General features: G+C 39.5%; 1 protein-coding gene across 1 annotated transcript in view; it reads left to right on the top strand.

Moving 5' to 3' along the window:
- LOC138022329 (RUN domain-containing protein 1-like) overlaps positions 1-12,877 on the top strand; it is a 35,923-nt gene that overhangs the window by 19,230 nt on the left and 3,816 nt on the right. The window contains exons 11-20 of the mRNA XM_068869441.1: positions 966-1,066; positions 1,182-1,349; positions 7,370-7,437; positions 7,517-7,594; positions 8,042-8,231; positions 8,764-8,856; positions 9,410-9,535; positions 10,513-10,605; positions 11,499-11,567; positions 12,194-12,222. Of these exons, the coding sequence (XP_068725542.1) occupies positions 966-1,066; positions 1,182-1,349; positions 7,370-7,437; positions 7,517-7,594; positions 8,042-8,231; positions 8,764-8,856; positions 9,410-9,535; positions 10,513-10,605; positions 11,499-11,567; positions 12,194-12,222 (1,015 nt within the window). The remainder of the gene's footprint in view (positions 1-965; positions 1,067-1,181; positions 1,350-7,369; positions 7,438-7,516; positions 7,595-8,041; positions 8,232-8,763; positions 8,857-9,409; positions 9,536-10,512; positions 10,606-11,498; positions 11,568-12,193; positions 12,223-12,877) is intronic.

Below are 12,877 nucleotides of genomic sequence, written 5' to 3'. Positions count from 1 at the left end.
TATCTTCCATGTTCATAAGTTCCCTGTGGTATGTTAAAGAACCCACACAATGTTGAAGAAGAGTAGGGGATGGAGTCCCTGGTGTTATGGTTGTCCTGAGTTTTCTCCGGCAGATGTGGCAGGTTTGGTGTGATGTCGTTAAAGAGGCTTCTGGTGTATGAGGCCACCTAAGCAGAATCATCCATTAGTCAAAAGGACTTTGCTGAGTGCTGGAACATGTAGATGTAGATGAAGGCTAATTTCAGCCTGATAAGTTTGTCGTTTGCACCAACTACAAAGCTAAATCTCTGTCATACAGTGTATCCTTCTCCTTGATTTTATCATCATCATTATCATCATTGTTATTTATTATTTATTTTCTTCATGAGGAACAGTCTCTTTGGGAAAAAAATGCAAATTGGAGAAAATCTCAGGGGGCACAAAGGTCTCACCTCAGGCATGGTCTTAAGAAGCAGAACAAAGGGAACTGTTCCAGTCGAATCTGAAACATTGTAAGATCTTTGCCCAAATGCATACCACCAATCGTCACTGACAGCCTTTATTGGGTGAACATTAGGCAACTTTCACGATGGCGTCATTTGACTACAACTACCAGAATTCAGAGTGTTTTTCTTTTTTTTATTTAGATTTTGTATTCCCAGCGTTGTAAAAATAACAATAGCTCTAATTAGCATGTGACAAGCAAAACCTGAAGGATTCTGGTACTTGTAGTCAAATGGCGTCATCATGCAATTGGCGTATTGTTTGTGATTTCAAAATTTGTTGTACATAGTTGCTGTGTGCAAACTTGATTTAATAGAAACAGGTAAACATAAGAATTATTGTGGAAGGCTAGTACTGTCTGTGAGATGTAAGAAAAGCGAATTTGTAGATTTTTCGCTTCAGTGGTGGTGTTGGAAAGATGTCAAACAGCTCCTTAGTGAAATTCTGTGTAGTCTTTAGTGACTTGTATTTCCACTTTACAGGTGAAGTTGAGGATGCTGAAGAGCGATCTGAACGAGCTAAATCATGTCCCTGTCCTGTCCATGCAAAGAGACATAGAAAACTTCACAAAGATAGATCGAGGGTAAAAATGATGGATTGTATGACGTACCAGGCAGTTTAGTGCGTGTCATTTCAGTAGAAGTGATCACTTTGCTTAGGGTGCTCTTAGCTCTAACTTGCCATTTGCTGGTGTTTAGGGAAAGGGCGGTTCGCACAAATCATCCGAGTACTCTTCAGACAGCATCAATGAGTTGGATTACAGCTGCGATTACAGTTTAAGAGAGGAATTGTCTGGTGAAGAGACTAATGGCTGCTGCATCCATGTGACACCCATTCCAGAAACTTCTGAACAGATGCGGAGTAAGGTAAAATGATCATTATTGCTAAGCGTTTTCCCTAACAGCGCGAGCCCTTGTTACTTTCTTGACATCTGGCAAGAAAAAGGTTTTCTGCCAGCAACCTTTAAAGTGCAGACTGCAGGCCAAGAATAAAATACCGACTAATAGTAAAATATAGTTTGTAAAAAACCAGAAACCTTTACCAATGCTAGCCTTAAGCCTAAACATCGTTTTAGGCCCAATTAGTAGGCTTATGGTTAGCATTAGTCAAGGGTTTGGGCCGTTTCCGCAGTCTCCGATTTGATACTACTACTACTACTAATAATGGTAGTAGTAGTAGTAATAATCATGACAATAATAATAATAATAATAATAATAATAATAATAATAATAATAACAATAACAACAATAACAATAATAATAATAATCTTTATTTGCCAAGTAAAACTGAAAATAGATTACATCAAGAAAAATCAACTATTAAGGGTAGTTCTTGAAAATTGAATATGTACAATAAAAAACTGTCTTATTAATAACTAATAATAACAATTTTCATTTCTAAAATTTTACAAGAAATATTAAAAAGTAAGAATTGGAAGCAAAAAGTATCTAAAATCTAAAACTATCTTTTAAAAAAAGCGAAAGGCCAATGGCAAATCCAAAACCCTATTATTATATAATAATAATAATAATAATAATATAATAATAATAATAATAATAATAATAATAATATTATTATTTAAATCCTCGTTGAGAGCGGCGGCAAACACCCCCTAGGCTCGACAGCATTACTGTACCTCCCGAGGGAAAAAGGGGGCCGCGGGCTGAAATCAGTCGAGCAAGAATACAAACTCGTCAAGATAAAGGCTGCTCTGAAAGTCTACAAGAATCTGGACCCGACCATTGCAGTTGTGAGAAAGTTTGAAGAAAGAGCAGGTGAGGTGGGACACCATTCATTTTTAAAGGAGAGCATGAAGTATGCAGCAGAGCTCGGTCTTGGCCTGGACCTTAAGCACCCGTCACCCTGCATCACCCAGGGGGGAGTAACAATCACAGACAAGAAGATCAAAGTTGCCTTGAAGGAAACTGTAGAAAAGCAGAATACGCAGGCTGTGAGGGAAGAGAGGTGGCAAGGAAAGCTACACACAAGTAGGTGGGAGGATGTAAGTCTGAGTAAAGCAGGCTGCTTTGCTTGGCTTAAGGACTGGACGTTGTGTCCGTCTAACACCGTTGCAGGAGTGATCGAGCTCTACGAGCAACTATTGCCAACACGAATATATTACAGTCACAAGGTGCGAGCCCGACCAGCTACTGAAGTGGCATGTAGGCTATGCAGTAGATCAGCAGAAACAGTTCAGCATATTCTAGCTGGATGTCCTACCTTGGCCCAGAACAAGTACTTGGAAAGGCACAATAACGCCTTGAAGATCCTGTTCTTCGAGATCCTGAAGGACGCAAACCTTATTGACAAAGTCCCACCATGGTTCTCCCAAGTAAAACCCAAACCGGTATATGAAAACGACCAGTTTCAAGCCTACTGGGATGTCCCGCTCTATGCTGAGCACACCGAGGTGAGAGCAAACAGAATCGATGCCCGTTTTATCGACCACCAACAGGAGAAGGTGATAGCACTAGAGATGAGCTGTCCATGGATTGATAACCGAACAAGTAAGGAAGAGGAGAAGACAGCCAAGTATGCCCCCCTAAGATGGGAGATAAAGCGACAGTACCCTGGGTACGATGTGCAACAATACAACATCATTATTGACGTGCTAGGTGGATGGTCCACAGACATGGAGGAGGGAATGAGGAATTTACTCGGGTCAAGAGTGAGAACTAAAGGAGTCCTGCTAAAGATGCAGAAATCGGTCTTATCAAGCTCTCTTAATATTGCCCGCACTTTTAAAGTAATCACATAAACTTTACGAGCAGTATAACACGAATTTCATTTCAGCAAAGGATATTATTGTAAAAAAAAAAAGTATTATTATTTTTTTATTATTATTCATTTTTTTAAAAATTTTAGCAATCACTTCTTTTATATTTTCACATAGTTTAATAGATTTAAGTGGATAATACTTTTAGAAAGATATTTGTAAATAGGACTTGAACATGGTGTTTTTAAGGAGCTCCTGGGTTACGATTAACGCCCCAGGTAGCTTTAAGGTATTGACATTCAAAAGTTTCAAACTGTCATAATAATAATAATACAAAATTTACAGAGCGCTACTTCCTAATGATCCAACCCTTAGTCAGCTTTAAACCCCTGGCCCCAGTTGTTCAAACGATGGATAGCGCTATCCGCTGGATAAATCGCTATCCACTGGATAACTCAATTGGTTTTGCCAGTGTTTATGCGCTGGATAGTGATTTAACCGGTGGGTAATGCTATCCATCGTTTGAACAACTGGGGCCCGGTCTTCTTTTTGCATTTTTTTGCACAGTAACAGACTCTGTGGCTTATTAGATGAATGTCCCGAAACATTTAGGGCCTTTCTCGGGTGTCACTATTCCTTCTGTGTCTTAAGAACGGAGAAGTTTTAAGAGGCCATTTCCGAGTGCTAATCTGCCTCCTCTTCAAGACGAGTCGAAGTACGAAGTTTTGTGATGGTAATTAGTTCTAATTTACAAGTATGATTGAAAACTAATTTTCGTAAGAAAAACTTCGCACTTAAGGTGCGTTCGATTGACTCTATTCCGGAATAAGAATACGTGGAGTGATGATTTAAAACGGTATGTCTGGCGTTTTGAAGCAACAAGGATAATAAATATATGTTTAAAATATCGTTTTAGTAGGTGTTTGACATTGTAATGTGAATCTTCGTAAAAGCGAAGGATTTCTATCTTCTATTCTAAGTATTTCTATTCTGGAACAACCTCGTTCCCAGGGTCTCTCTCGAGAGGAGTTTTGGTGACAACACATTCCGCACTCCCGTAGTCTCAGTATGGACAAAATTCTTACTAAGCCGCCCCTCCCTTCATTGGATAAATTTTCATCTCCCAGATTCTGGGAGACACGTGACCAGACCCTACCAGGGTCTCTCCTCGCTCGCCCCAGGCGTTAGGATGAGAGAACCTGGGAACGACGTTGATTCCGGAATACGGTCAATCGAACACACCTTTAGACTCGCTTTGAAGAGTAAACAGACATGAACTCGGAAATGGCCTTTTCACCAAACTTCACAATCGTTTTGCTTTGTGTTATCTTGGAAACATATCGAAAGACCAACCTATCAAAACAAGCAGACGGCAGCCTTGTCAGTGGCTTTTCGGGCCCGAAAAGTTTCGGGACTTTCCAGATACAGTCTCCAGGTTTGAAATCACGCTCGGACCGGAAATTGATCTTGTAGCCTGTAGCCCCGAATTTGAAATGCGGTTTTTTCTCTTGATGCCCTATTCCCCCGAACTGAAAGCCCGTTATCCGTATATGTATATTAGATAAACTTTGTTTGTTCTTTGTTCTGTTATCAATTTAACAAATAGACTCCTTGTTGTGGTGCGTCTTTTCACGCGGTCGTGAACGTCAACGCCACAAAACAACAATAGGGAGCTTAAGCACGCGCGTTTTTGAGACGCGGACGGCAACCGGGAAGAGAACATTTCGTGTGCCAGGACAATGGTGTCTCCCAGATTTTTATTCGAATCTTCTCTAATGGAGTAAAGATACTTGGCAAATGTGGTGGTGTAAAGACAAGTTAAAAAGGAAAATAGCTCACTTCCGGTTGTCGTCCGTGTGTCCAAAATGCGCGCGCGTAAGCTCCCTGAAAAGAATCGTGCTGCACGTGCGGCACGCGTTTTAACACATGTTCGTGCGGTCCTCAAATTTGAGGTTTTGGGGGCAACGCGAGCGCACAAAAGTGAATCTTTCATTGTCTAATTTTACTCTGAAACCCGCTCGTACCAATTTATTTTAGGATACTTTGCTCACATAATTCGACGCGAACAAGGTAGAATAATCGCGAAAGGCTTACGATATAATAATTATAATAATTTATTTACTTATAACGCGCAAGTATCAATTTACATTTTCACCTGCGCGGAACTAAATCCATTAAAAACCTAATTACAATTTTATAATATAACTAGTAACTAATGATAACTAATAACTAATTACTCATAACAATTAAAATTATATGAATAGCATAAAAAATAAAAAACTAGCCTTAATATCTAAAGAAGAATTGTATACGTCGTGTAAGCAATTAAAATATTTAAGGAAATGCTTCTCTAAAAAGAAACGGCATAAGTGCATTCTAAAAATATGGTAAAAATAATGAACTTCTAATATTAAATGGTAGGTTATTCCATAGTTTTGGAGCGGCGACTTGAAATGCGCGGTCTCCAAGAGTAGTATATGTTTTCAATTTTTCTATTTCTAATAGTAAATTGTCACTATTTGACCTAAGGTTGTATTTTCCAGGCTTCTTAAATTTAATTAACTCTTTGATATAATTAGGGGCATGCCCATGAACAGCCTTATACGTAATTAAAAGAATCTTAAATAATATGCGTTCACGAATAGGCAGCCAATGAAGTTTAAACAGTAAAGGTGTTATGTGACAATATTTACCGGCATTATATACAAGCCTAGCTGCGGCATTCTGTACTCTTTGAATTGTTTGGATTTGATAATCAGGTAAACCTAGATATAGACTATTACAGTAGTCAATTCTACTGTAAATTAATGTATGGATAAGAACTTCCACCGATTCTTGTGATAAATATTTTCGTATTCTACGAAGATTATACAAATGATAAAATGCAATACTACAAGTCTTATTGATATGTGTGTTCATATCACAAATTTATATTTTTAAGTGACGTTTTCGTCGATGTCGGTGTCGTAGATCTTAAAGTAGGGACTTTACGATCTACGAAGGCGTCGTCAACGAAAACGCCACCTGAAAATGCAACTTTGCACTATCGTAAGTTTCTCGCGGTTAGGCCATCTTTTTCGCGTCGTAGAATATGGGCGAAGTATCCTAAAAATAAATTGGTACGAGCGGTTTCAGAGTAAAAATATAGAATTGTAGATTCACGTTTGTGCTCTCGGGTTGTCGTCAAAACCTCAAATTTGGTGATTTCACGTCGTTGTTGTGCAGAGTACCGCACGAACATGTGTTAAAACGCGTGCCGCACGTGCAGCACGATTCTTTTTCCTCGTTTAACCAATGATATTGTTGTTTCGTTGCGTCTCGTTGACGACAGCGTCGTAGATCGTAAAGTCCCTAGTAAGAGAGCACAGAAGACTTTGAAATGTGGTAGGAACACGAGTAACACACTCGGCTATCGACTTGTGTGCTGCCACTCTTTTGTTCTTACCAAATTTTGACGTCATTTGTGATCTGTTACTGAACTAACGCCAGGCAGCATGGAATATATTTGTTTTATATAATAAAGAATGGAAAGTTTGATAATGACGTCGGCTATGCGTCTGCCCTCCGGTAGATCATAGGTGAGAACCAATCAAAATGCGTGCGTTATTGAGCTTATTATATAACACAAAATGTGTCACGTATTCCAATCGAAATAGTGTAAATTCAGGGAAAGATTACGATGGTCTTTATATGTATATGAATGAAGGGGGTAGTTTCTAAAGAAACTGTGGTGCTGCGTCGGTGGGGAAGTAGTATACAAAAATTTGGTTTTATCAACGGAATTGATAATGTAAATTGGCCACCGTACAGAGATTCTAAAAACTGACGTTTCGAGCGTTAGCCCTTCGTCAGAGCGAATCCAAGGGCTAACGCTCGAAACGTGAGCTTTTAGAATCTCTGTACGGTGGCCAATTTACATTATCAACTCCGTTGATAAAACCAAATTTTTTTATATGTATATGGTTAAACTTTATATTTTCTTGGCACTATTTCTGTCGTAACGTGTCGGGCGAACAGTTTTCAGGTCGGGCGAAACGACCTACTTTCCCAACTATTTGAAGATAGCCGCGGAGTTGCACTGTCGCCTACAGCTGTTTGCACTTCCCCAATAAGCAAAAAACATAGAGATCTTTAAAAATTAACGCTTTATGTTCTCCTTTCCTTTCCCAGAAAATCCGCGATGCAAGTGTTGCAATCATCAAACGGGCACTTGCCATCTTACAGTTATTTGCAATAAGGTGAGACTTTTGATTCACGTGCTTTGTCATCTCTTTTTTGATTTGCTTATCTATTTCGTGTTGTGCTTTATGTTTTCAGTCAGTTCGGTTGCACTGGAAAACAGCTTCAAGATCACATTGTCCAGAAAGCTACATCTGTTGCTGTGCCGGGATACTTGTAAGAAACTCTCTTTCGTTTGGTAGATTACATTTATTCCATTTGCACTCAAGTAACGAAGACGGCGACCCCAAGGAAAATGTGATTTTAATATAACTTTCGTTGTAAAAGACTCGTGCGTTTATTCCAACTCTTTTTATCAGTAAAATGCGTGACTCTTACCCTAGAATGAAACTTGTGAGTGAGGGCAAAAGTCCACAATGAGAAGTCTTAGCCTTGGCCCATCAGTTTACGGTGTTACATGTATCTGAATTTGGAATACAGACCTGTCCCGCCAATTAATGGCCAATCAGATTTGGTCTAATGACCACAACGCTTCTGATTGGGAGCTTGCCTATCACAACATTGCAAGGCCCCAGCATAAGTGAAGAGGATTGCCGCTACCCGTGAACAGGGCCACACCTCCTCTGCTCAGGTTTAATTTTCTTTTGTTGTTTTGCTCTTCAGTGAGCATTTGGCTCAGCTTCAACAAGCCGTTCTTAAAATAATTGATATCAAGTCACGTGAGCCTCCTAGTGAAACCGAGGAGTACGGTCCAAGCTCTCCTCGATCTCCCACGGATCTGAAGAGGCGGCCACGGATTCGTACGAGTTCAGTGTCATCAGCTGACACCACACTTTCAGAGAGCAGTGATAGGGTAACTACTTTAGCTGATCATGTATCTCTTTGTAGTATAGTTCAGAAATCTTAGTAGAGAGATCTGGCATCGCGTTTACTGCAAACGTAAGCCTGTAATTTGCAATATGACAAAGATATAACAAACTTGTTTGATTTTGGCTTCAGCAACCTCTGAATGTCATAAAAAAACTAGTAAATTTGACGGGTCGCACTGTAAAATACGGCCTGCTAAATTGGCCAATCGTAGCTCGCATAGCATCTCTTTCCTTACATCGCTTGATGCGAATGCGTTGATTGGTTGAAAAATCTTGCGCCATTCGTTCAACCAATCAGAGGCAAAAGCAAAACGAATCGTTGACTTGCTTGCGCGTGTTTCCGGCGTTTAGCTCCGGCTCCCTGTACTGGCTTTGTGACTGGTTAACTTGATTGTCTGCGTCTTTTGTGAATAGCCAAAGTAACTGATATGGATTTGGATTTCGTGTTATTCGGAAATAGGCATGTCACGTGTAAATTCAAACTTGCTGGTATATTCTTTGTTTTCTTCTGTGTAGTTTGATTACGCCAGGGATGCTGAGTTGGTCAATGTAGTGAGGAAGGATTTAGCAATGGCACTTAAGGCTCTCTTTCAACATGGTCTTGTCAAAGTGAGTTCTTTCAAGAAAGCTTGCCTCCGTGGCCTGACGACGTATTTGCTAAATGAAGCAAAATAAACAATATCTTTCCAAATAAAGTTTGGTTAGCCAAACTATCAATGTCATGCTAGGACATGACACTGAAGGTTTGCGCCGAAGTTTTTTGACTTCGTCTTGCTTCCTTTGTCTTCATGTTCTCAAGGGAGGCTTCAATACGAATGAATGCTGATATTTATCCATAAACCCTCAGATACGATCCCATGATGGAAAGTAGTCGCGCGACGATTCAGGCGTTAAATCTCTCGAACAAGCCTGAAGAGAAGTACTCCCTTTTATTGGTTCTAGAAACCTTACTAGGAATCAACTGTCGGTTGATGTTGTCCAATTTTATCTATGAAGTTTGATGGTCTTTAGAAGCTTGCTTTTCGCGACCGGAGCTCTATCTTCAGTGCCCATATTGAACAAAATTTTCGAGCTCGATGTTAACAAAGTAAAAAGTGCTGTGTACGAATGAGACCTCAGGTTTGACTGCGTGCTACTATGGTGCTGTTTGATTCTGTTTCAGTGTGTAGGCGACAACCGAATCATTTCCTCTAGGTCACTTGTGGCTTGTATTGTACCCACAACGCGGTCATCTTTGCCGAAACGAATGCACATTTGGGAATTGTTCAATGAATATTATGAAATGAAGGTGAGTTATGGTGTACAACAACAATATTAAATTTTCTATAATTTTTGGATGCGTTTTTGCGACACCTGAAAAAAAAAAAGAGGCCGCCAATGACGTCAGTTGCACGCCAAGGATTGCAATTTTGCGTTCATGCAAGTCCAAGTAGAATCATTCAGAGTGTGTAGCGTCTGTTGCTGTGAAAATAACGAAGAGAATGTACCCGATTAAAATATGTCGGACCATAGAATGAAGTGTATTCTTAGAATGCACCTTAATTCATTTTCTCTGCTGAAAACCGTTCACTAGGACAATTCGGCGAACATTTAATTTGGTCCTTATTTTTTTGTGAGTTGTCTTAAAATGTTAAACATTGTGGAAAAAGGTATTTATGCTTTGAAAATAACTTTGGCTTCCTTAAGCCACTAATTTGCTGCTAGCAAATTATCTATAGGTTTCACCTTCTTAGAATTAATTGTAGGTTCCATCGGTGATTTTCACGTTACGTCATTGCCGCCATTTTGGTGGACGAAAACAAAAGATCTCTCATCAGCTCCTTTTGTTCGCCCACCAGCAATTGTACTTTGCAGCATTTTTAGATTTATCTCTAGAGATTGGTTGCCAACCACCTGTACAATAGTTCATTTCCGAGTTCATGTCTGCCTCCTTTTCAAAGCGAGTCTAAGCGCGAAGTCTCTTATGAAAATTAGTGTTCATTCCTATGTAAAGTAGAACTAATTACCATCACCAAAACGTCGCACATAGACTCGATTTGAAGAGGAGGCAGACATGAACTCGGAAAGTGACTGCAATCCCATAATACACCTCTATTACCCCCTCTATTTTCTCCTGGGACGTGAAAATGTCCCAAGAGAAGTCGAAAACAATGCCTATGCAGATTTTTGGGGGTAAAAGAGATGTAATATGGGATTTGTGCAAGTAGTGAATAGCATTAGATGTAAGATATCGGAACATTTACAATGCTGTGTTTTTCTTTGTAGCGTGGGAAAGAATATAATGCTACACCCGCCAGGCGGCTTTCAGAGGCGTTTGGTATCGAGGTGCATGGTGTCAATGTTGTTACAGCGAAGCAGGTATTAATGTTGATATTTCGTCGCGTTTTTGTTCCTAACCCTTTCACTGGAAGTAAAGTTCAAATTAATTTCTCTGCGTTTGACACTGACATCTTGTTTCCTTGCACGAGGTGTAGGCTTTGCTAAATTCTTCAGAAAAATGGCTTGTTCTGGTTGCCGGCAGTGTTCATGAAAATGGCATATTTTGCTTGAAATTTTGCCGGCAGATTTTCGTACCAGTTGCAAACTTTCCCTCGAAAACTCCGAGGCTGTATTTCATTATTTTATTTTATTTTTATTTTATTCGGTGCTTTAGAGCAGTTTTCAGTTTGTTGTCGAAAGGAATTTCGCGATTGATATGGTTTTGCATAATTTCCACTCTTGGTGATCTTACGTCATATACTCAGCCAATCAGAAGCTAAGGTGAAACCATTAGTGACTTGGTCGAACCTATTTTCCCGCGATTACCGCCGGTTACATGTATTCACACGGTTACGTGGAGTGTGGCTCGTTTATTGTGTGCAAAGATGATTTCATTGATTTTCGTTAAAGGCATTTACTGATGATCGCAGATACGGTACTCCTGCAATCAGTTGAAAAGGTGTTGGGACGCTAACCTTTTTATGTTATATTTTATAGTTGTTTCAATAATTCCTCTTTTTCCTCCCTAAGAATAATGTTGCCAATCGTGAAGAGAGATTTCCTAGTCTATTTCAACATTGATTGTGGGGCTTCCATTTTGAAGCTTTGCTTAGTTTATCAAGTGAAAGATTAGACGCTGAGGCTGTCATCATCCAACATGTAATTGCGTCCCAACTACTTTATTCACTGATTGTAGCTATAGGTTTGGAATTGCGTTTTCTCCGCATCTTTACTACTGGTGTGATTTGTAATTTGTTTTGTTTGTTTTATAGACATTGCTGAGGACTCTTCACAGAATAAAAACAACGCACGAGCCTTGCCGGCGGAGCATGGATGCTATGGTAACACTTTGTGGCCGGTTCATGTCGTAATTTTTTAGTCGACTTTCAGGGAAGTTATTAAAAAGATTAAAACATCAAGTTTACGGCAAACGGTAAAAGTCGGACTAAAATTTTGCGTTTTGCCAAAAATGGAAGAAACTCGTTTGATATGAGCTCATTTCTTGTGTGTTAGCAGCAGGTAACAAGTAACTTTTCAAAAGAGAGAGACGAGTTAGAATGACGTAATTTTCATGCTTTTATGACAAGCAGCAGCCCACCGTTTCGCGTAAACGAGATGCTTAATCTCTCCATTTTTTTAGAAAACAGAGATTTTTATATCTTAATTGCTCAAAACTTCAAGACCATCACTCTGAAGTAATCGTAACCCTTTGGAGGGTTGTTCAATGTACAAAACTGACCTTTTGACTACCAGGAGTGGTCAGTATGTGAATTCTCCTCACAATTTCAATGAAATGTCAGTCAGACAGGTATTGAGAATGAAGATTATTATCAGCTTAAGGTTTGATTTTGATATAACACCAAATTCTCATGACTACCTAAGAAAGAAAATCCATGTTACTAGTTAGGAGAAAGAACATTTCGATCTTGGTCATGAAAGGGTTTAACTTTTGCTTTTCATTTTGCAGTTTAAATCTCTGGTTTGCGCGGGTTTGAAGTAAGTGATTTTCGTGCTCATTTATTTTCTCGTTGTACATACTGTGTGCTTTCCTTTTGATCAGAAGTTGCAGTTAAAAAGTTCGTTAATTTCATTTGGTGAATGGAACAGCATTTTATGGTTGGCCGCTCGATACCAATCATGTCAACGAGTATTGACTATTTTCACCATCCTATAATGCAATACGTTTTTTTGGGTTGGTGGGGGGGGGGGGGGATCTTTACATAAAAACAATACTAACTACTTAATAACCGAGAGTGAGGTCGTTACGGGAAAATCTCAAACTGAGGCCTTGCCGTATTGACCGAGCGATAGCGAGGTCAATACGGTAGGCCGAGGTTTGAGATTTTCCCATAACAATCTAGGTTATTAAGTTGTTTATTATATGGCACCAGCAAGAAAAATAAAGCCAACAAGCCAAAGCTGGCGCAGCGGAAGTGATCATTACATCCGGTGATGCGTGCGCTTCACTGTTCATTCATCGTTTCAAATCGCAAAAATCAACTTTCGATCTAGAATAATCTTTATTTTCGTCACAATTTATTATAGCCGTGAAAAGGTCCTGTAGAAGGTTAGGGCCACGTCACAACAAGGAAAATTTTGTCAACATCTCTGAGAATCAAAGGCCAAAGTCAATACGTAAAGAAAAATGTCA

The sequence above is a fragment of the Montipora capricornis genome, chromosome 10 (genome assembly GCF_036669925.1).
Source record: "Montipora capricornis isolate CH-2021 chromosome 10, ASM3666992v2, whole genome shotgun sequence".
Taxonomy (NCBI): domain Eukaryota; kingdom Metazoa; phylum Cnidaria; class Anthozoa; order Scleractinia; family Acroporidae; genus Montipora; species Montipora capricornis.
This window is presented reverse-complemented; position numbering and strand designations above follow the sequence as displayed.